Raw genomic sequence first — 22,315 nt, 5'->3', positions numbered from 1 at the left:
TTTTTTTGCTGGGGGAAGGTTACTAACTTAGTCAAAATATGAATAAACAAATTGTACTTCTCCCTGACCAATATCAATCAAAATATTGGTTTGAAATATCAATTGTATACCAGTGACAATTCAGAGACATAGAATTGACAACATTTCACGAAACCTGTTGGAGGGAGAACGGTGATTTCTCGGGTCGACGTTCCGTTCAGCGAGTCACCGGTAGCCACGCACATAAAGGTTTGCTCTGTCCCACGTTTAGCTGAAACAATGATCTTCTCGAGCCTCTCGTATGTGCCATCAGAAAGTGTGTTCTGTAGTGAAATCACGGAATTCAGTCTCTCTCCCGACTCCTCGGTCCATAGCATGGAAATGTTAGGTTTGAATCCACTCACGACACACGTAAGATTAAACGAAGGAGTGTTTGAGGGATGTTGGTATGTGCATCGGCTTTGACGAAATTGACTTTTATCAATGCATTCCTCGATTGTATGTCCGGTTGCCATCGCTAGAGAAATGCAAGTTAATTATTTTGAATTGACATATCATTATATTTTGTATTCCAATCTAGATTTCACTCAGCATTACCAAATATCTAAAAAGATTTTTGCAGTTTTGATTTTTTTTTTCGTGAAAACAAACCTTTTTTTTTAATTCTACGTGATTTGCATAATTATAAATGAAACTAGAACCTAAGAATGCTCATTTTATAGAAAAATGAGAAGTGGATATCGTGAATAGAAAGAAAGAAGGAACTGCCGTGAGTTTGTTTGTTTTTAATCTGTACGTTATTAGGATGAAATTACCGATATATAACATGGTGATGTCATATCGAATCACTCTTAGAATAGAAAATCAATAAAGTGATATAGAGTAAGACGTAATTAAAGTAGAAGAAGAGTGACAAAATTAATGACTAATTCTAATTACCAGAAAAATATTATTGATAAGTTAGGCGAATATTAACGCATTACCTTTTCAATTACATATTTTCAAGCACACGTTATCAAAGTATCAATATTAAGTGACTCAATTGTAAGGACTTAAGCAATCAAGTTAAGCAATCAAATTCACGTGATTTCCTGCTTATTTAGGGGTCACTGGAATGCTCGAATATTGGTAAATTCCATGTGAGCTCCTGAATGTACAGAAATTAACATAATTATATCTAAATGAAACAATGTAAAAAAAACATGCTGAAAGTGCCTCCGTATGTTCCTTCCAAATATTGTTGCTGCTTTTTAACGCCTTTCTACAAATCGCTGCTTAAGGGAGAAAATCGAGTATATCTTTATCACAACATCATAACCGACTGTTACTGAGTGTACATCATGTTCCCCGCGCCAACGGCAATCAGGTTTATGACCACCGTGGACAAACGTGATAGATGTGTGACAACACGAGTGGACGGGATGAACACATGTAACAGGCCGTGGGCCGTGATTCCTGTGAATGTCGTGTCAAATGTTGAAACTGTCAGAAATTTGCCATGGCAGTTCCGGTGCTAATGAGAAACCTATCCAAAGTCTCAGTTATCCAACATCACGGCAACAACAGAAATTGGCTGTACTGCTTGTAGCATAAATTACCTGTGACCCCGTGCATGACAGATGATTTAGATAATATTGACAAGGCATTATCTTATCGCACCAGGATTCATGTAGCTTACATGTGCACGAATTTCTTTTTCTATTTAAGCTAAATCATTGAGAGGAATTTTATCTTGTCCAGACTAGGATCATCCCCAACTAATATATGGCATGGCGAAAAAGAAAACCTTACTTACAACCAATTGTGATGATCGTGGTATTTTCAAAAATTTGGGTATTCTTCAGCACCACCTGACAATAGTAACGACCCTCATCTGCCACCTTTAGATCGCTGATGACTAGGCTGAATTTCTGGTCGATATCAAACCGTTCCTCCCTGCTCCAAAAATCCTCATCGAAGAATTCAGCCTTTGTCGTCCTCTGCTGCTGCTCTGAGCTGCTCTCCTTGACCCACTGCACAAAGAGAGGTTCCTCTTGGAAGTCACACGGCAATCGGATGTCTTCTCCTTCCCATCCTTGAACGTTGGGGGCAGTGCCTACCACTGAGGCTTCACGATGAAAATTAGCAAAGTAGGTTCATGTCCAGCATGCATGACTTGCCAAGCTACATACATTAAACTGTCTTCCCAGAGTCACCTCCTCATATGATGCATGCTAGTACCAATCTTGGTGCTTACCTTTGTCTAGAATGACCTCTGGAAAACTCAAATTTGTTACACTATCATTAATAGTTGTAGCTTTGTTCTTTCACATACAAATTTTGTGGGTCGAGGCTTTGGATGAGTTTAGTCTATGATTCAAGGTTGAGCATAGCTTTTCATCCAAAATAACTGGCAACCGTATACCTGTGATGTTAGCTTATTATAACAACCACCAGTTTAAAATCTATTGTAAACTTCTTTCCACATTTCATCACGAAAGCACGGTTTTTTATTTATATCACGAACTCGCTTGTTGCACTTGCACAATTCTAAATAAACCATTGATAACTTTAAATGGATCGTAGGCCATATCAGAGTTTTGTTTGAGACCCAATTTCAGGTTTCTAAAATTTTTTGGTGAGATAATGAGAAACCTCTTATGAAATTAAGTATGTGAATGTAAGAACGACCCAAGTCCATGGAACAACATTTCGAGTAAACTTAAAAAAAAAAAAAAAACTTCATATCTTTTTTATTTGTCCAATAATATTCTATTTAACTGTGATGGGAAGGCAACATTGTATATACAAATTAGAACATATATTATTATGACAATTACCATTTACATTAATTGTGGAGAGGCCATTTTGTGTGATGGACTTGGGTCGTTCTTTGAATCATATGGAGTTGGGTCGTTCTTTGATTCACACATGATATCCTGCTATAGAGATGAGAGAAGGATGAGAGAGGGCGCTATAATATGAATGTAAGAATGACCCAAGTTCTTCATTCCTACATTCATATAAGATTTAACTCATTCATTTGCAGGCACTTCCGGGGGTAATTAGGATTTATCATTTATACACAAGATGAGTCCATGCATGAGCTACAATTTCCCATGTCAAACTGAATTTGGCCAAAAATTGGACTTGGGTCATTCTTATATTCAGGTCTTCAATTTGAAAGAGCATGTAATTTTTGAGGAATTCAACGTTTATTTGATGAATATTAGTTTTTAAATGGCTGAGATATCAAAAAAAAAAAAAAAAAAAAGAGCGATTCCAATAACGTATGGGTCCCACACTTTATTACGATCACTATGTTTTACTTTGCTTTTGGGTGTTTCAGTCATCCCAAACCCGATTTTCCTACCCCCGTCACTAGAGGCGAAATGAGAGGGAATGCCGTTGAAATGAAAATTCTTCCTGCATTCCTGCATATTCGAAGTGCATTTCTTAACATTCTGACGACATTCTGAGTGCATTCCAAACATTCGGGCTCATTTGTGTGGCCTGCCCGAATGTTTTACACATGCTTAAAACATTCGAGGAGCAAGGGTATTGTAACTGGACTCTGATTGCATTCTAAATATTCCTATGGCATTCTAACAGCATTTGACACAATAGGCATTTTCACATCAGCCCCATAAAAATCCAAGCTCGAGAAATTTTTCGCGATTGCGAGTTAGCGCGCTATTTCATTTCTTATTCACATCAGCCCGAAGAGAATCAGCCCGAATTTTTGTCGAGCTAATTCGACAGCTGAGTATGTGCAAACAGCATCAGTAATGTGTGTGCCCTCTCAAAAATTCCTCATGATTTGTGTGCAGTTTGCCTCGATCGATCGGGTCACACACGCTAGGCATGATGGGATGCATCGCGCTAATTTCTCGAGTCGTTTTCACATTAGGCGTTTTCACATCACCATTTTATACGCTATCGGAGACCATTCCGGCGGCATTCTTGACACACACGGGACATTCGTGTTGCATTCTAAGTACATGCTAAGTGTATTCTAAGTTTTCGGGCTGCATTCTGTTTGAATTTGCGAACATTCAAAGTATATTTGGTAGCCATTCCGGGAACCTTCTGACCGTATTCGAAATCAATTTGTACTGCATTCGAGGCGCCTTCCGACCATCAGGCAGCAATCGAACATTCTAAAAATTCTTACCGCATTCTAACAGCATTCTGAATATTCCTACAGCGTTCCAACTACATTCGAGCAGCATTCGAGAGCTAATTCATTCGGATAAATACTATTACTGAATACCAATACTATTATGTTCACATATTATTATGGTCAATTGCTTTCACATTGTGGTGTAGTTTTTCATAGAGTGCGTGCATCTAGTAATGTTCTATAAACTGATGATTCTCAACGTGTTTACAATGTTAAAAACTCTGTAATTTAACAATGTGAAGAGATTCCACATTTTGTGACACAATGTGTTTCATAACATTCTGTTCTACACTATAAGGGACACATTGTTCTTTCCAGCAGGCATGGGCATTGGCATTGGCAATTCGTTCATACAACCTACGTGTAAAATAATTCTCTTTCGTCAAACGCAGTCTGATGTTCCAATGAAATGAACATGTAAGTTTGTGGGCTCATCCCTGGGGGTGACCAAGGAGGTTTAAGAGATGGAGTTCCAACTGGCTGTAATTATTCAAACAGTTGTCACTTTTCTATTGATGTACAAAAGAATTCCACCGGTGCATCTGTGCCTTTGGTGACGGGGTTTGATGCCGCCGTCTTGCTGAGCAATCTGAACATTCATTTTGAACGTTAACTTAATGTTGGCTATATTTTGCTTGATTATCTATTAAATGAAACGAAATCTCACTTAATGATAAACTCATTAAACAAAGGTCAATCCCTTCAAGAAATATGTGCAAAAGTGTAAATCAGAGCTGTATCATGTGAAAGTGTTTAAAACTGTAACCCTCCTGGAAAGCCGATTTTATCACTTTTCCACTTAATTCATCCAAATAAAACTGATATGGAAATATTCTTCGAGTATAATTCTATATTAATTATAATTAATGGTATCTTTATTCAGCAAATAATTGATCGCAGCCAGAGGCTGAATTACAAATGATTTTACAAAAGTGAAAAATATACATAAGCCATACACAGTATTACATAAATATACAAATGTAGAATTACAAAATTAGAATAACACGCAGGCTCACACAGAACAAGAACAATTCGAACAAGAAAGAAACAAAAAGTAATGAAAGTTTGAATTGACGTGGATCACTGACCCTAAAGTTTCCAAGACAATCACTGCCAATCAGTACATGAATATTCATTAAGTTCCATGAATGTACATTGTACCTTAAACCATTTCCGGGTATGAGAGAAAAAAAAAGAAATTGGAATTATAACATTTTCGCTTTATGTTTGACCTTTAACCCTAATATTTCCAACTGCCCATCAATACATGCATATTCACTTAGTTCCATGAAAGTTCCTTGAACTATTTCGCAGACATATATATAAAAAAAAAAGTTATTTTAACTTGACGTTTGACCTTTGACCTCAAGCCCCACCCCCCCCCCCCCCCGGGAAAAAAAAAATACATTAAGTAATACGAATACACACCAAGCTTCAATATATACCCTCCAGCATTGCACAAGCATGGGAGAAACAAAGAAGGAAAAATGTACATTTGACCTTCATCTTTAACCCTAAAATTTCAAACAATCACTGCCAATCAGTACATAAATATTCATTAAGATCCATGAATGTACATTGTACCCTAAACTATTTCCGGGTATGAGGGAAATTTTTTTTTAACATTTTCACTTTTTGTTTGACCTTTAACCCTAATATTTCCAAAACAATTTCTGCCAATCAATACATACATATTCACTTAGTTCCATGAAAGTTCCTTGAACCATTTCCCAGATATATAAAAAAGATTATTTCACACACACAAAAAAACGACATTTTCGACATTTTCGAGCTAGAAGAAAAGAAAAAAAAATCATTTAACGTTTAACCTTTAACCTTTGACTTCACGGCCCGAAATATTTTCTCAAATAACAAAGCACATACCACAACATACGTACACCAACTTTAATTTCAGTTACTTCACAGTTGCCTTAAAAGAGAGAGAGAGAGAGAAAAAAAAACAAGTCTCATACAACTATACCTTTAAATCGTTAAACCTTTCCTAATTATTGTGTAGCATTCAATAACTCAATAAGATATGGAATTGGGCTTCTCTTGTACCTTTCTGCACCTCACAGTGGGATATTGTGTTGACCTTCTTAAAGATGAAGAGTACCTGGTCTGTCGAGGTGCTGGTAACCAGTGCCTGAACTGTTGTGACTTTAGCAGTTACTTCACAAATTTGCAACATACATCATGCCTGCGAGCCTCAAGAGACTGAAGTTGTGTTATTTCGAGAGCATTGAGATAAGTGCCGTAGGATTCTCCTAAGATCATTCGTAGGGCTCGTTTTTGCACCCTTTCAATTTGGAGTGACAGCTGTTGTGTAAGACCCGGATGCCACACCGGGACGGCATATTCAACCAGGGGTCTGATGTAACCTGTGTACACTTTTAACAAATCTTTCATTGGAAGTTTAAAAGATTTCAATGATCTTAACATGAACAATCTCTTACTAACCTTTGACAGCATGGCACTCACGTAGCTGTCCCACTTGAGGTTAGACTGCACCAATACACCTAGGATTTTTAACACATCCACTAGCCAGAGTCTGGCCAAGAGTACATTGTGTAGAAGGCAACTGGGTTTTACCAAAATCAACCCTCATTACATCACATTTAGAAGCATTCAGTTGCATGTTATTTGTAGTGCACCATCTGTCTAATTTCTGAAGGGTACCTTGCATATCACCGACCGATCCTCGTTGTGTTGCTTCCGCTATCGTCATGTCGTCTACATATTTCCAATGTTCAATACTGGATGGCATCAAGGCGTCATTAATGAGAATCAGGAATAACACTGGGCCTAAACGTGTTCCTTGTGGTACTCCCGCATAGAGAGATCTACTTGAGGACAGACAACCACGGTAGCGGACACGCTGGGATCGGTCAGTGAGGAAGTTTGCAATCCAAGATATGAGAGAAGGATGGACTTGTAATTCAACCAACTTTGACATGATTATTGAGTGGTCTACTCTATTAAAAGCTTTGGAGAAATCTGTTGTAACTACCACGGACGTAGTACCTAGCTTGTCGGCGTTTTTGGATAAAAAGTTGACAATATCCACTAAGAAGTGCGTACATGACATACCAGCTGTACTACCAAATTGTTTACTGTCAAGGGAGGGATCAATGGCAGACACCAACCACTTAGTGATAAACAACTCGGCAAGTTTTGCAAAGTGATCTGTAAGTGCTATTGGTCTAAGCTTATCGATTTTGGCTGGTTTCTCTTTCGGGACAGGAACTACTATTGCTTGCTTCCACTGATGTGGCACAACACGTTCAGTATAGGAACTGTTCAGAATGTGACATAACGGGGAGCTTAATTCAAGTGAAAACATCCTTATCACTCTCGCCGGGATTCCATCAGGTCCACAAGACTTCCCTGGACTCACTTTTTGCAACTCTCGCATCACTTCCCATTGTTCAAGTCTTGGAAGTGGTGGGATATCAGACGTCAACGGTGGGAGTTTGGACATGTCAAGGGGTGCGATACCACTTGAGATGCTTATGAAATGCGAATTGATGGTTTCAGCGACAACGTCTGCTTTCGACTGATCAACATCCGGAACATGAATTATCTCGTTTAACTGGCTACGTGACGTCATGAGCTTAAATGTTTTTGTACCATGACGCAGGATCATCATTCTTCAATTTGGCAACACGATCATGATAGGATTCTTTCTTCGCTCGGCGAATGCTCCTGCAGATTTTATTGCGGCAGGCTTTCCAAGCACTTATGGGGCCGTTCACAAAGAGATGTTGTCGTTTGCTTATCAGCGATTTCACTTCAGGGGTGATCCATGGTTTGTCTCTGTTGTGGACTCGTATCTCCTTCTGAGGGAAGAATGTGTTCAGGGCTTGGTGAAGGGTGGAGTAGAACTCATCACATTTAGTCTGGGTATCTGGGGCATCATGAACACTAGACCAGGACTGATTTGAGATCCACCTACCAAAACATCTTGCGTCAGAGTCACGGATAGGTCTCAAGACACGCCTAGTCAACACATTGGGCTCACGGGGAAATACTTCCTTGGGAAACCAGGTTACCACATTGTGGTCACTTTTTCCGAGGGGGGAAAGTATGAAAACTTGTTTGTAGAAGTCCCCGAGGTTTGTTAAGATCTTATCCAGGATTGAGCCAGATCTTGTGGGTTTGTCCACTACCTGTCGAAGAGAGCAATTGGCACAAATGACATCTGTATCTAGCCGATTAAAGTCACCCAGCACAACCAGCCCACTAGATGGATGTCTCAATCGCAGGTCATCGATTGAATGAACGACATGATCGATCATCTGTTCTTCAGTACCACTATTTGGGGGTGAGTATAAAGCTGCGATGTATACGCTGGAGATTTTGCGAGGGAGGCGCCGGGGGCGAATATGCACCCAGGCGATTTCAAGGTCGTTGGGCACAGCGATGTCCGTAACAGGAGAAGGATTAAGCTCGTGTCTTATGAACAAGGACACCCCTCCTCCTCTTCGACTAGTCCGACATTTTGAAAAATGAGAGTATCCATGAACTGAGAATTTAAGTAGTCAACAGTATCTAAGGTCAGCCAAGATTCAGTCACGGCGCACACATCAATGTCTTTATCTCTGAGTAACAGCTCTAGTTCATCAAACTTGTTAACAAGGGATGTCATATTGCTCATAAAAAAGCGTGGGAAATTATAACTCACATGGGATGGCTTGACCTCTCTGATGATTTGAACGAGGTTATGGTGGCTTACACTCCGTTGGACCGGTAGCATACTAGGTTCAGGGCGGCAGGAGACACGAGTGGCGATGTGGCAGGATTTGTAATCTTCTGCACATGCAGTATCCCCCAGTTTTCGGTATACCACTAATTCTCTCATCTGGTCTGTTCCTTCTTCTACCCTTTGAGCCACGGTGGGTTTTTCGTCGGCGAGCAATGCCCAGTTGGTGGATTCGATTCCATACCTCACGGTCGAGCTTCTGAGCATGAAGACGAACTGCAGCTTGATCCGAGAGGGAGAGTCTGGGCCTATGATAACATACATTATTACTTTTATCTTGCCACTGAGGCAAAGCATGCTGGTCATCGAGATGCAAGTGAAGGTCCCGGGTTGGGGCTTACGTCACCACAGGTCACAAGAGATGGGCGAAAATTCGCTGAAGAGTTTGAATAATATGGTACTGGTGGTCCAGAGTACTTGGTAGTATATGAATACTCTGCTTGCCCAACATAGCCCTTGTAGGTGGTGTACAAGTTAGCTAACACAGGTACTGCCCAGGGATTTCCATTGCATTCACAGGCCAGTGTATACAAAAGAAGGCAGAAGAGGATAATAGTCTCAATCCTCTTAGAGGCCATTGTGATCCAAGTCCAAGAATCTGGGTTCTATGTAGCATGAATAGCAAGGCTTCTATTCATCCCTGGAAGCTCGTCCACGTGTGGTTGTTAAACAGGCTTGGATGTATGGTCAACATGGCAGCTTAGACAGTCTCAGCTATTGGAAAACTCCAAAACTTGAAACTCAGAATTCTTGAGATTCACACAATCAAACTGGAAGAAACTTTCCAAACAGTACCCTGAGACAAATTTGCAACGTTACACATATTTTGATGACTCTTTGTAAATGCAAAATGGCAAAAAAATAGAGTATCACTGGGAGCTCCTTAGAGGGGCAACCTCCATAGGTGCACACACTCACTTACGTCTGTAGACGTATAGATTAATTAATAGATATATCTGATTAGTAGCCGGGCACGGCCAGTCGAGTAATTTTCATTTTCATTTCATCATTTTTTTGCGCTATTTCAATTCGCGAATCCCCGTGTCTTTACTATTATATACCACCTATCTTTTATAAGTAGGGATGGCGAAAAGTAATTACCATAACAAAGACATATTTTCGTTAGAAAGTGGCTAACGATTATGCAATGAGGAATGAGTCAATTGTCTTCCTATCTGCGCGGCAGATCCAGTTCGGCACATGCTTCAAATACTTTCGAGTGGCGGCATCGAGCGTGAATTCAAAGGAAATACGACAGTTGTGACTCCATTTTCTTGAACCTCCTCGGGGTGACTTTTTCTTTTGCATTCAATGCAATTCAATTCAATAGTTTATTCATTTTCATCATCGAAAAGAAAAGAAAAAGTTGACATAATCCAAAGTGATACAATTTTTTCATTTTTCTTACACTCGTCTGATAAACGATTTTTTTAATCCAAATGCAATATAAAGTACACGCACGAATGATGTCATAAGAAAGAAGCAATGCACTTTGCAATGGCAACAAAAATAGTAAATAATCACAATGATGGAAAACAGTGTTCCACTAGAAAAGCCAAGCTTGTAAGACGTGGAACACTGGAACAAAACAACAAGAGCACCAATTTGTTATATCAATAAAACATATTCATTTTAAATTCTTCTATATACTATTACCCAATGATATATGATGCGGATACTATGAACAATAGGATTTTAGAATGCAAACATATAAACTATATAACATATCAAATTTGTGGCACAGACACTATGGGGCCAGGTATGCCAGAAATATTGAACGGAAAGGAAGATATGCAATCGGCCACAAAAACATAACGACAACAACAACAGTAACAACACAAAACACAGAAATAATAGAAATTGAGGAAATGCACTCAGACAGATACTGGACAACGCAGAACGAGGAAAGAGGAGCAGGGAAGAATAGAGAAGGAAAAGGAGAGGGGTGGAAAAGGTCTGTGGACAAAGTACAAAATTAATCTCAAGGACAAGTGAAACACGACGGGTTTTTTCATTAAACAGAATTAACTACGGTAGTATATTATAGAAAACAAATACTTTTGAAGTTTATTCTTAAAGGGGAAGGCTAGTAACTGATCAGTGGGAATCAGTGGAAATGCGGGGAGATGATTGTTCCAATCCTTATGGGATTCATTCAAGAGTTCATTGTATATCTATTGTTGTGTGAAAATGATTTGCTTCAGAATGGTCTCATATTCAAGTAATGTGCAGTTTAATGCTTCCAGGTTAGCGTCCCTGGTCAGTGACGGAGCATTAATCTGCATATTACTAGAATATGAGACCGTTCTGAAGCAAATCATTTTCACACAACAATAGATATACAATGAACTCTTGAATGAATCCCATAAGGATTGGAACAATCATCTCCCAGCATTTCCACTGATTCCCACTGATCAGTTACTAGCCTTCCCCTTTAACTTCAAAGATTCTTCTAAATCATAAATAATCTAAGCTATTCCAAAATCTGGGTCCGGTATAAACAAATGTATTTTGAGTGTGTACAGTTCTCATCAAGGGAAGATGAAATTCTTTAGATTGTCTGGTTGCATAATTATGTACGTGGCTGTTACGGTAAAATACAGAATAAAATATTTTGAAATGCATTGAACGTTGAAAAGTATCGAAGTTAACACACTCAACGTTCATACTACTTTTGTACATTGAGTTGAGAAAAACACAATTTGGTTATATCTTATTTATGACATCAAAAGGTGTTAAAGAAAATAAGGAACAGTAAACAGAGTTCCTTCGTACACATGGAATCCAGGCATTTTCTAAAATCGGTAATTTTCTCGTAGCTTTGTCGTTTTGAACAGATTTTATTGGCATAACTCGGCTGGGACTTGACAACGCTATTCTGACTGCAGGATAGGGAAAATAAGGTTGGGCTTACCTTCTCCAACGTGGGCACAGAACACAGTAATAGCCAATCTTAATAAGAGAACGAGGTCGTATCTTCTATCCATCACAATCATGTAGTCAGAAGACTGAAGACTGAGTTCACAAAGAATAAGTTGAAAACTAATACACGTTCCGACCGGAATGTCCCGAAAGACTGTCAAGTAATCTAGATAAAAAATATCACATCTTTTTAAAATGATAGTCGAACACACCTCATGCCTTGCACCCTTCCGAGACCAACGGAATTCTTTCGTTGAGTGGGCGCATGGAAATAATGTATACGCAGCCGTTTGCTGGCTATCAATTTGCACATTATATCGCATAGAGCATTGTTGTCGACACAGTTCATAGGACACATATAGTCCATGTTCAATGTGGAATAGATTTACCCATTTTGCTCATATTTTGCATGACAATAACTTCATACAACGCAGTACGACTGAGTACGCATTCTTCTCCCGCGCCCAAAGGTACACCTGAAACGAAATTAGTGCTATACACATTATTACCTTTAGAATGGGATTGTGTGCAGTCCTCAATGTAAGGCATGGTACTGCAGCACACATTGTTATGATGAATGAAATGTCGAAGGTTCAAAATGGATGCTTACAATGAAATTCTTATGAATCCGCTTTATACTCGCACTGTTTAGGGGCTCTGATACCTGAATGAAATAATGAAATACCAATGATTCTTGTGAAAAAAATATCATATCAGGGGCGGATCCCCTGAGGGGGGCGCGTTTACAAAATTAAAGGGGGGGCGCAAGCACCCTTCCCCCCATTTTTTCTTTTTATTTCTTTTGTTAAAAAAAAATAATAAGGGGGGGGGGGGCGTGCGCCGGTTGCGGTCCTCCCTGGATCCGCCCCTGCATATTGCGCTTCGTTTTGCGACACTGTGTGGCCCATTATTTCATCAGTTACAAGATGAAAATCTGTCCCGCACAATATGCACATGTCTTTCAGTTGCTAAGTCATCATTACCTTTTGATACACCAATCCAATAAACTGCATTTGTTTTGGGGTTGTTGTTGTTGTTGGTTTTTTTTTTTTTGCATATTGATCTGCAGCCCAATGCATTTTCCAAATGAATCCAAAATATGTAGAGCACTGGGTGTGAATTCCGAATTAACATCCCAAGAATCTCTACGCATAACAAAAACAAGTAGGGGGATAGTGGGTCTCCTTGCCTACATCCCCTTTCTATGCGAAATCTGCGTGTTACATGTCCATTGACAAAAACACTAGAATAGACATAAAGTGAATGTATTCACAGAATGAAAGAATTACCCAACTTAAAGAAAGAGATGATTTTAAACAGAAAGTGGTGAGAGACACTATCAAAAGCCTTTTCGAAATCAATCAATAAAATCATCCTAAGGACTTTTTTCTTTTCAGCATTGGCAAGTACATCATATATAATTCTAATGTTTTCGCCAATAAATCGTCCCTTCAAGAAACCTTTTTGGTTTACATGAATAATGCGATTTAATACAGTTTTGAGTCTACTAGCAATAACAACTTGAAAGTACATCATAAACAACATTTAACAACGAAATTGATCTCCAGTTTTTGATAAAATGTTTCACTTTATCACCCTTAGGTAGTAGTGTTATCAAGCCAGTCTTTTGCGAAAGAGACAAATTTCCTGAAGTGTATGCAAAATTCATAATACGCACCATTTATATACCTAAATCTTCGAAGAATACTTTTAAAGAATCTGCTGTAAATCCGTCTTTCCATGGAACTTTATTATTTTTTATGTTCTTCAACGCATGCTCAATTTCACTATAAGAGATTTTAGGCCTGCAGACGATGGTCAAAAAGTGGCTTAAAAAAGGCTCAACTGGCAACTATCGTATAACAAGCAAATTTTTAACTTTTTTAAAAAGTATACATCCTGACAATATCCCAACTGAAATTTACCCAAAAAAATCTGATCGGAACACGCTCAAATGACGTCATCAAAATGGCTTCTTAAGAACTGCAATTTTGCTAGAGTAATTGTTACTTCGACATCTCTAATAATAAAAATGGAATATTTCGGAAAGGAAGTGATTCTAGCTACAGTAATGCTATTTCTCATGTACCTCAGGTCATCAGCCATCAATTATGCTCATTTTCAGTTGAGCTGGTGAGTTGTACGCATACCAATAACGTTTCTATAGCAACCTTACACTGATGTAGTAGAAATAAACAAAAAAAAAATCATAATTTTCATTCAATTTGTTGAAATATAATAAGAATGCCTAGATATATGTTTTTTGATGTGTCTTGTTGGTTTCAGCGAAGTGCCGAACCAATTTCCGTCTTAATCATGTGTTAATATGGGGGAAATGTAATCATTGCCATGGTAACGCTTTCATGAAAAAAGAAAACCTAAATGATAAAATGTAACTCTTTCTACGCAAATAGTTATGAATTAAGCTTAATAACTTTCAAATAAGTAGGTGCCCAGTAAAAGTATCCTGTCACTAGATGACTCAACTCATTGTAAGGCTAACCATGGTCACCAAAATTGTTTCCATGGCAACGAGAAAGAGCTTCGGAAACAGGTTTACGCAATGGAATGAGAGTGCAATTTCAACATATCTGTCAAGTGTCATTTTGCTTGTGTATTCTGTTTATTAAAATATATTAATATGGATGTCACATTTGAGGTAAAGAACTATGTGACAATCTGTATTAATTACATTGCATTTCTTGGAAACAATCGTGCCCTTGCTATAAGGCACGATTTGACTGTACGTTTGAAACATATTATAATATTCGCGTCATAAGATAATATATGTTTTCTATATTGCCAAGAGGATAAAGGGCATTTTGTGGGCACACGGCACCGGGTCGCCCTTCAATAAGCACCCTCTTTATCATGTAGATCTTGTATGGTAAATATTCTTTTATCATTTCGATGACTTTTCATTGATGTAAGAGTATATTTGCTGCATTGCCGGACCTACTTTTAAAACCATTCACGTTAGAACAACTGTATTTGCGTTTGCGTATGGAATAATGAATATATTAGAGTAAATGGTAGAACGGTGTTTTTTGCAGAATTTTTTAGGGCTGGTTTATGGTATATTTCAGATCTGTTTGACGGAGAAGGCAGATTGATAGATTTCAACACATGGGTGAGAAGGGGAGTTGAAAAGCAAATGTATTTGAAATGGTGCTCGATTGTTTCTGCTATTCCAAAAGAATTGAAGTTGAGATGCCTTTCCAATCGGGAAACAATACCAGCCTTAAAACTCAGTTGTGTTTTTAAGGGCAATGAAGTAGACTTTGAGAAGCTAACAACGCAGATTATTAATTGTATTTTGAAAGGCAAACATTTTGAGACTCCAACATCGGAAATCTACTGGAGTAATAAATATGCGATAGATGATATTACATGGAAGCTTATATACAAAATGCCTTTTGTGTGTTTAGTTGATACTAAGAGCAGAACATTTCAGTATAAAATTAATACAAGAACACTTCTTTTGAACAAAAGATTACACAAAATGAAAATTGTTGACTCTGAATTGTGTACCTTTTGTAAGCAAGTGGAGGAAACGCCAGAACATATATTCGCTGAATGTCAACATGCATGTGATTTTTGGGAAGAGTTTTTGAAATGGTGGCATACAAAGTTTGACATAAATCTACAATTGAAGGAAGAAGAGATCTTGTTCGGTGTATTTGGTGGAAGCCAGCATAGCCCCCTTTTGAATCACTGTATAGTTATAGCCAAACAGATGATATATGTATGTAGACATTTGGGTATTTTGCCAACATTTAAACTGTTCTGGTCAAAGCTAAAAATTATATATATGACTGAGAGGCAAATTGGTTTTCAAAATAGACAACTAAGTAAATTTGAAAGGAAGTGGATAAATCTGCATGCCTCCTTGATATGACATTCTGGCCGTTACTCTTCTGTGGTACAAGTATGAGATATTGATAGCATAATTCAATATGTTATCTATGCGAAATTTAAATAAGTGCAAGCTTGTGTGCACCTGCTAATTTTTCCTCTTTTTTGTCTGTTTTTTGGTTTTTGGTATGTATAATTATGTACGATGATTATTACTGTTTTTGTGAAAGGATGGAAATAAAAAAAAATGAAAGATAAAAAAAAAAAAAAAAAAAAAAAAAAAAAAAAAAAAAAAACTGTATTTGCGTTGCTAATATCCGTATTTTGTAGTAAAGGCCGTTAGCGTAGGTGTAAATTTAGACACCTCCCCAAAGATTACCTTTGAATGTTCACCTTTTCGACAATGTAGTTATTGTCGGGCAATGCTTCCTGTAGTAATTGGTTGCATTTTTGGATACAAAAGTGCCTTTGCTATGCGGCACGATGGAATTTCGAAAACATGTACGTTTGGAACATATATATATATTTGCGTTATATGACATTATAATGTTTTCTATATTGCGGTGAGGGTGGAGTATTTTTGGCACATCCCACTGGGTTGCCGTTTAATGCGCACCCTCTTCACTGTATAGATCTTGTAAACTTAAGTCTCTTCTATCATTTCCATTACTTCCCATTGATGAAAATTGTATTTGCTGTATTGCCAGGACTACTTTTACAACCATTCATGCTATAGAACAACGGTATTTGCGTTGCTATATGTGTTCTGTAACAAGAGGGCGTAAGCTTAGGTATGAATTTAGACATTTCCCAAGGGATTGATTTTGAATGTTCACCCTTTTGACAATATATTTATTGTAGAACAATGTCTCTCTATTAATAAGTGGTATTTCTTGGACACAAAAGTGCCTTTGCTGTACGGCACGATGGCATTTTGAAGACGTACACGTTTGGAACATATATATTCGCATTAAATATGATTTTATATGTCTTATATATTGCCGTGAGGGTGGAATATTTTTTGGCACATACCACAGGGTTGCCATTTTATGTGCACCCTCTTCACTGCATAGATCTTGTAAAGTTAAACCTCTTCTATCATTTCCATGACTTTTCATTGTTTAAAAGTGTATTTGCTATATTGCCGGAAGTGCTTTTAAAACCATCCACGCTCGAACAACGGTGTTTGTGTTGCTAATATCTATATTTTGTCTTAAGGGGGCTTGAGCGTAGGTGTACTTTGGACAAGTCCCATGGGTTGTCTTTTAATATTCACCCTCTTGACGACATGGATATTGTAGAGCAATGTCTCCTCTATTAACTACAATGTATTTTGAAAACAAAAGTGCCCTTGATTTACGGCACGATCGAAGTTTGAAACCATGTACGTTTGGAACATAATCGTTAGTGTATTCGCGTTAATGATTTTCAATGCTTTCTATATTGCCATGAGGGTGGTGCACTTTGGGGGTACATCCCACAGGATTGGCATTTAATGTGCATCCTCCCACTAAATAGATATTTTGAAGCAATACTTTTCCTATCATTTCCACGACATTCATTGATATAAAAGTGTGTAGCTGTATTGCTGCAACTATACTTCTAAAACCATGCATGCACGAAAGAACGTCGGTATTTGCGTTCATAGTATCCGTGTGATGTAATTATGGGTCTTGAGCGGCGGTGTAATTCTGGAGATTTCCCAAGGGATTGCTTTTGAATGTTCACCCTTTTGACAATGTAGTTAATGAAGAGAATTTTTCTTTTTGTAATTATATTGCATTTCTTACAAACAAAAGGGCAATTGCTGTACAACCGTAACGATCGGGAAAATGTTAAGACATGGAAAATTGAAACATAGTGTGCAATATGCTAGTGCATGTTTCTATATTGCCCTGGGGTTAGATGAATTTGAACACATCCCACTCGGTTGCCGTTGAATGTGCACCCCTTTGGCTATATGATGATTGCAAAGCAGTGTCTCTGCCATTTAAAAATCATGAAAAGTAAAGTGTCTTTATTTGCCACTTGGCAAAACGACTTTAACATGCATGTACAAGTGAGTTTGCTTTGGCATAAATGCATGTTTTGTTAATCTGTTTCGGGACCACGACGGTCAGGGTAGGGGTAATCTGGGCACTTCCCAAGGGCTTGACAAAATAGATATTGTAAAGCAACGTCTCCTATATCACCTTAATTGCATTTTACGAAAAAACAAGCGTACGTGCTACACAGGCGGAAGAGCTTTTCAGAGGTATGCAACCATGGAACATTTTTCTCGGTTGTATACTGCATGTTTTTCATCGCCTTTAGGATGCATGGAGTTACTTTGAGCACCTCTCCCAAGGTGGTCTCTGCAAGAGAACCCTTTGGACTGCATAGATATTGTAGATCAATGTTGTTATTTTATCTCTACCCCGGCAACTTTTATAGAAAAAAAAAAGTGTCTTGATATGGCAGGAATCCAATGCAATACAATTCAATTTAATTTCTATTTCATTTTCAACAAGAACAGATCGAGACATCACTTTCTTTGTAACAGAAAATGAGGTGCGTAAAACTATGTCGAATGAAAAGAATTTACAATGATTATAGCACCATACGATAATTATACAAAAAGTCATAAAACTCAAGGAACGACTTTTTTTTTTAGGCATACACATTTGGAACGACTGTTAATTGCGTTGATATTTGCGTTACAAAGGGTCATGTATAGAGGCAATTAATGTGGGTACTTCCCATATAGTACGCTCCCTTCGAATGATAACCACTTTAACTATGTCAGTGTAAGTCAAAATTGCAGAGCAATATATCGTCTGTTGACTCCATTGAATTCCATTAAATAAAAGTTTCTTTGCTAGAGGACCAAAAGGACTGTTAAAGGCATGTACCCATAGAACATAATTATGTATTTGCGTTGGTACACGATTATTGTATGTCTTAGACTGCCTATGGGTGGGGTAATTTTGGGCGCCCTCCACGTGGTTGTCTTCGTATGTGAACCATTTTTACCCAATAGATATTGCAGAACAAAAATTCTTCTATAACTTCCACTGAATTTTAATGGAAATGAAACTAAAAGGACGTTATGCACAGAGTTTTTTTTTTCCGCTTCAAACAGCTGTATTCACGTGTGTATAATTATGTTTGTACCGAGCCGTGAAGGTATAGGGATGAATTCGGGTAGATCCGTACGAGTCGCTTTGACTGTGCACCACTTTTTAAAGATAATTATACACATTGTAGGAAAATGTCTCTGTCAATGCCAATTCTACTTCATGGAAATAAAAGAGTCTTTGCTAGACGGCCAAACGACTTAAAAATAAAATCTCGTACGCTTAAAACAACGGAAATCGCGTTGGTTGATGCATGTTGTGTAAATGGTCGTGGGGATAATATGATCGACTGGGGTGACTTTGGGCACTACCTACAGGGTTTCCTTTGACTGTGCCATCTTCAATATCTCAAAACCCTTAAGGATGCAAGAGATGAATCCTCAAGATTCGAGCAAACCACCCTCCAAATAGAGTTCATTCATTATAAAATTAGACAAATTATGATGTTTACACTTGTTTAATTTCGTAATTTTAAGCTATCATTATCTGTCTGATAACAAACTCTAATTTTATGATATTATTCATGCTAGTTTACTCAGGTTGTAAAGTTTGTTTTTGGTGAAGAGAAACTGAAATATCATATTTGAACACTCTTGATATGCTAATATCGGGCACTTTGATGCATTGAAATAATTCGTTGGCTCGGAACCCTTTGCATATCATGCAAGAGGCCCAGATTATATACGTGGAAATGTTTGCATCGCACTCACTCATATTGCAAACATAGGTTTCAACATTTTCGGTGTTCCAATCTGAAACCTATAGAAGCATTGTTTTCATGGAAACACTGTTTTTTTATCATTATGGGAGCTAATTTGCATACTATGCAAATGAGGCCCAGATTATGTACACGGAAATGGTTGCATCGCACTAACTGACATCGTAAACATAGATTTCAGCATTTTCGGTGTTCCAGTCTCAATCTTAGAAACATTGTTTTCATGGAAACACTGTATTTTTATCATTAGGCCTATGGGAGCTAATTTGCATATTATGCAAATGAGGCCCAGACTATGTACATGTCATGGCGAATGTTTGCATCGCACTAACTGACATTGTAAACATAGGTTTCAACACTTTCGGTGTTCCAATCTAAAACCTAGAAGTATAGTTTTCATGGAAACACTGTATTTTTATCATAATGGTTGCTAATTTGCATATTATGGAAATTTAGCCACTATGCCCCACTGGATTTCTTGGGACTTTGAGTAAGGTGTTTAGGAGCCCATAACAAGTAGCACTGCAGTGGAATTTCCTACTGCAATTAGTATAGTGGGTGAAACCCTATTTTGACTGGACTAATGTGATCTATGACAAAATGTGTATCCAGTTTCTGTTAACAGTGCTTCATTTCTTTCAGTATTTGTTGTAGTAGTCCATAAAGTATAATGAGCTTGCTTTGGTATCGTACAGAAATCCATGCAAGACCAGTTTCACCAACATTGATTTCAGTGAGATCAGTGTCAATTAGTGTTTTCAGTTTCACTTAGCAAATCCTCGTGACTGAAACATAATCAAAAAAGTGAGATAGCGAGACTGAAACCAGTGAAGTGAAACTGAAACAATGAGAAGTTTGGTGAAACACCCTACAGGACTGTAAGAAAGGAACAGCCATGAACTAACCATTTTCATTGGGAGTTGGGGCTGAGGTGCATGGAGGAGGGTCTCATCTTATGCGAAATTGACCTAATCTATGTTCTATGCCTAATTGGCTTGAACAAAATGTCAGATTGTCTTATGATTATGCCAAATGCAAAACGAAAAACAACTAAAAATCCAGCTACTGAGATGGAATATACATAATACACCATTGATAATGAAAATTGTGATATCTTGACAGCTGTATTGTAATGGCTACAGGCAAATTTGAGTGTAACCATGGTAGCTTTGGTCTCTCACAGGTTAGGTCTCAACTCTAGTCAATTAAATTTACATACTTATATAAATTTAGAATGGTGTTTATCGTTGAGAGGGTGTTGCATTATTTGTTTGAGAAAAAAAAAATGTTTTCAGCATAAAGTTGCCATAGAAATGACCTAATTTGGGCTCAGATTTTTTGAAAAGAGGTCACAAATGGGCCCAATTTTGTTTGAAGAAAGGCAGAAAATAAGAAATACATACCTGGCAACTTATCTAATGATTATAATGTCAGTTGTATAATGAACACTTGAGATATCCTAAGATTCCCGTTGATTTTTTTGTTTGTTTGGGGGTGGCCATATTGATGACGTCATTTGAGCATGTTCCGACGCAGAAATTCCGGGTAAATTTTCCTGGTAAGTTTGTTAAGACATACACTTTCAAAAAATTACAAAATTTGTTTGTTATACGATAGTTGCCAGTTGACCTCCAATTTCAGCCTCAATCCGCAGGCCTATTTCTCCCTCTAATGACTCGAGCTCTTCATCTGTGAGATAATGAAAATGATGTTCACTTACATCAGAAAAAAAGATTCTTCTGCATCACAATTTGCATGAAATGTATACAGATGAGATGTTCATAATATGAAACAATTTCTTTCATAATATCTTTTTGATTCTGCAGCACTGTATCATTATCATTGATCAATGTAATGTTATTTTTTTTGGTACTATCCTTTCTTTTTCCAAGTTCAGAAAATATTTTGTTGGTTTTTTTCCAAATTGCACTTCCTGCAGCCGTAACCTATTTGCTGCCCTTTGAAATTTATGTTGTCTAAATTGTACCAATTCTTCTCTCAATGACTTCATCTCATCAATATTTTATTTGGTATTTACATCTTTATCTAACAATCTTTCTAATTCAACGACCCCGTTAACGAGATCATTTTCTACTCTTTCTACCTTTTTTTTTTCTTTTGTCGAATCAGCATACAGAATTGTCGCTGCTCTCAGTTCCATCAACAGTGTATCAAAAAAAAAAAAAAATATGGTCATCAGTAACACTTATATAATCACTTCTACTGACATTTTCTAACTGTTTACCATCAAGACAACCAAAATCGAGATACTGTAGAGTAACCTCATTTACCTTCTCCTTAATAAGGTCAACAAATTCAGATTCTTTCAAAAATGCATTATTAAACTTCCAATAACTGAATTTCTTGTGGCATTTATCCAATACAATGTCAAGGCTGGTCATTGAATGGTCAGTTCGATATCCCAAATAAATTTCACATTTCCTGACCAAAGAGAATATCTCTGATGACATCAAATAGAAATCCAGCCGACTTTGCTTCAGTGGTGTTGGCTGTCGCCAAGTATAAGATTTCCTACCGGGGTGAAGTTGGTGCTATGGATCTACAAAACCAAAATCATTTTTCATATCAAGAACCTTTTCCCTAGCTTTTCTAGTTCCATGTCTAAGATAATTGAAGGTGTCTAATTCCATACTATGGACCAAATTCCAATCACTACAAAGAATTTTATGAGGATCATCGAAATTCAATAAAATATTTTCTATTCATCTATAGAATTCGGGATGATCACTATTTGGCCCATACAGTACAATCAAAGAAAAATCTAGAAAACCACACTGAAT

General features: G+C 37.6%; 1 protein-coding gene across 1 annotated transcript in view; it reads right to left on the bottom strand.

The window, feature by feature from the left end:
* The window catches only part of LOC140227843 (uncharacterized), a 233,850-nt gene that overhangs the window by 1,234 nt on the left and 210,301 nt on the right, over window positions 1-22,315 (bottom strand). Inside the window, exons 4-5 of the mRNA XM_072308237.1 lie at window positions 1,775-2,080; window positions 155-496 (exon numbers count right to left, since the gene is read on the bottom strand). Of these exons, the coding sequence (XP_072164338.1) occupies window positions 155-496; window positions 1,775-2,080 (648 nt within the window). The remainder of the gene's footprint in view (window positions 1-154; window positions 497-1,774; window positions 2,081-22,315) is intronic.

This window comes from Diadema setosum, chromosome 4, assembly GCF_964275005.1.
Source record: "Diadema setosum chromosome 4, eeDiaSeto1, whole genome shotgun sequence".
Taxonomy (NCBI): domain Eukaryota; kingdom Metazoa; phylum Echinodermata; class Echinoidea; order Diadematoida; family Diadematidae; genus Diadema; species Diadema setosum.
The sequence above is the reverse complement of the archived record's forward strand: the minus strand, read 5'-3'. Positions and strand labels throughout refer to the sequence as shown.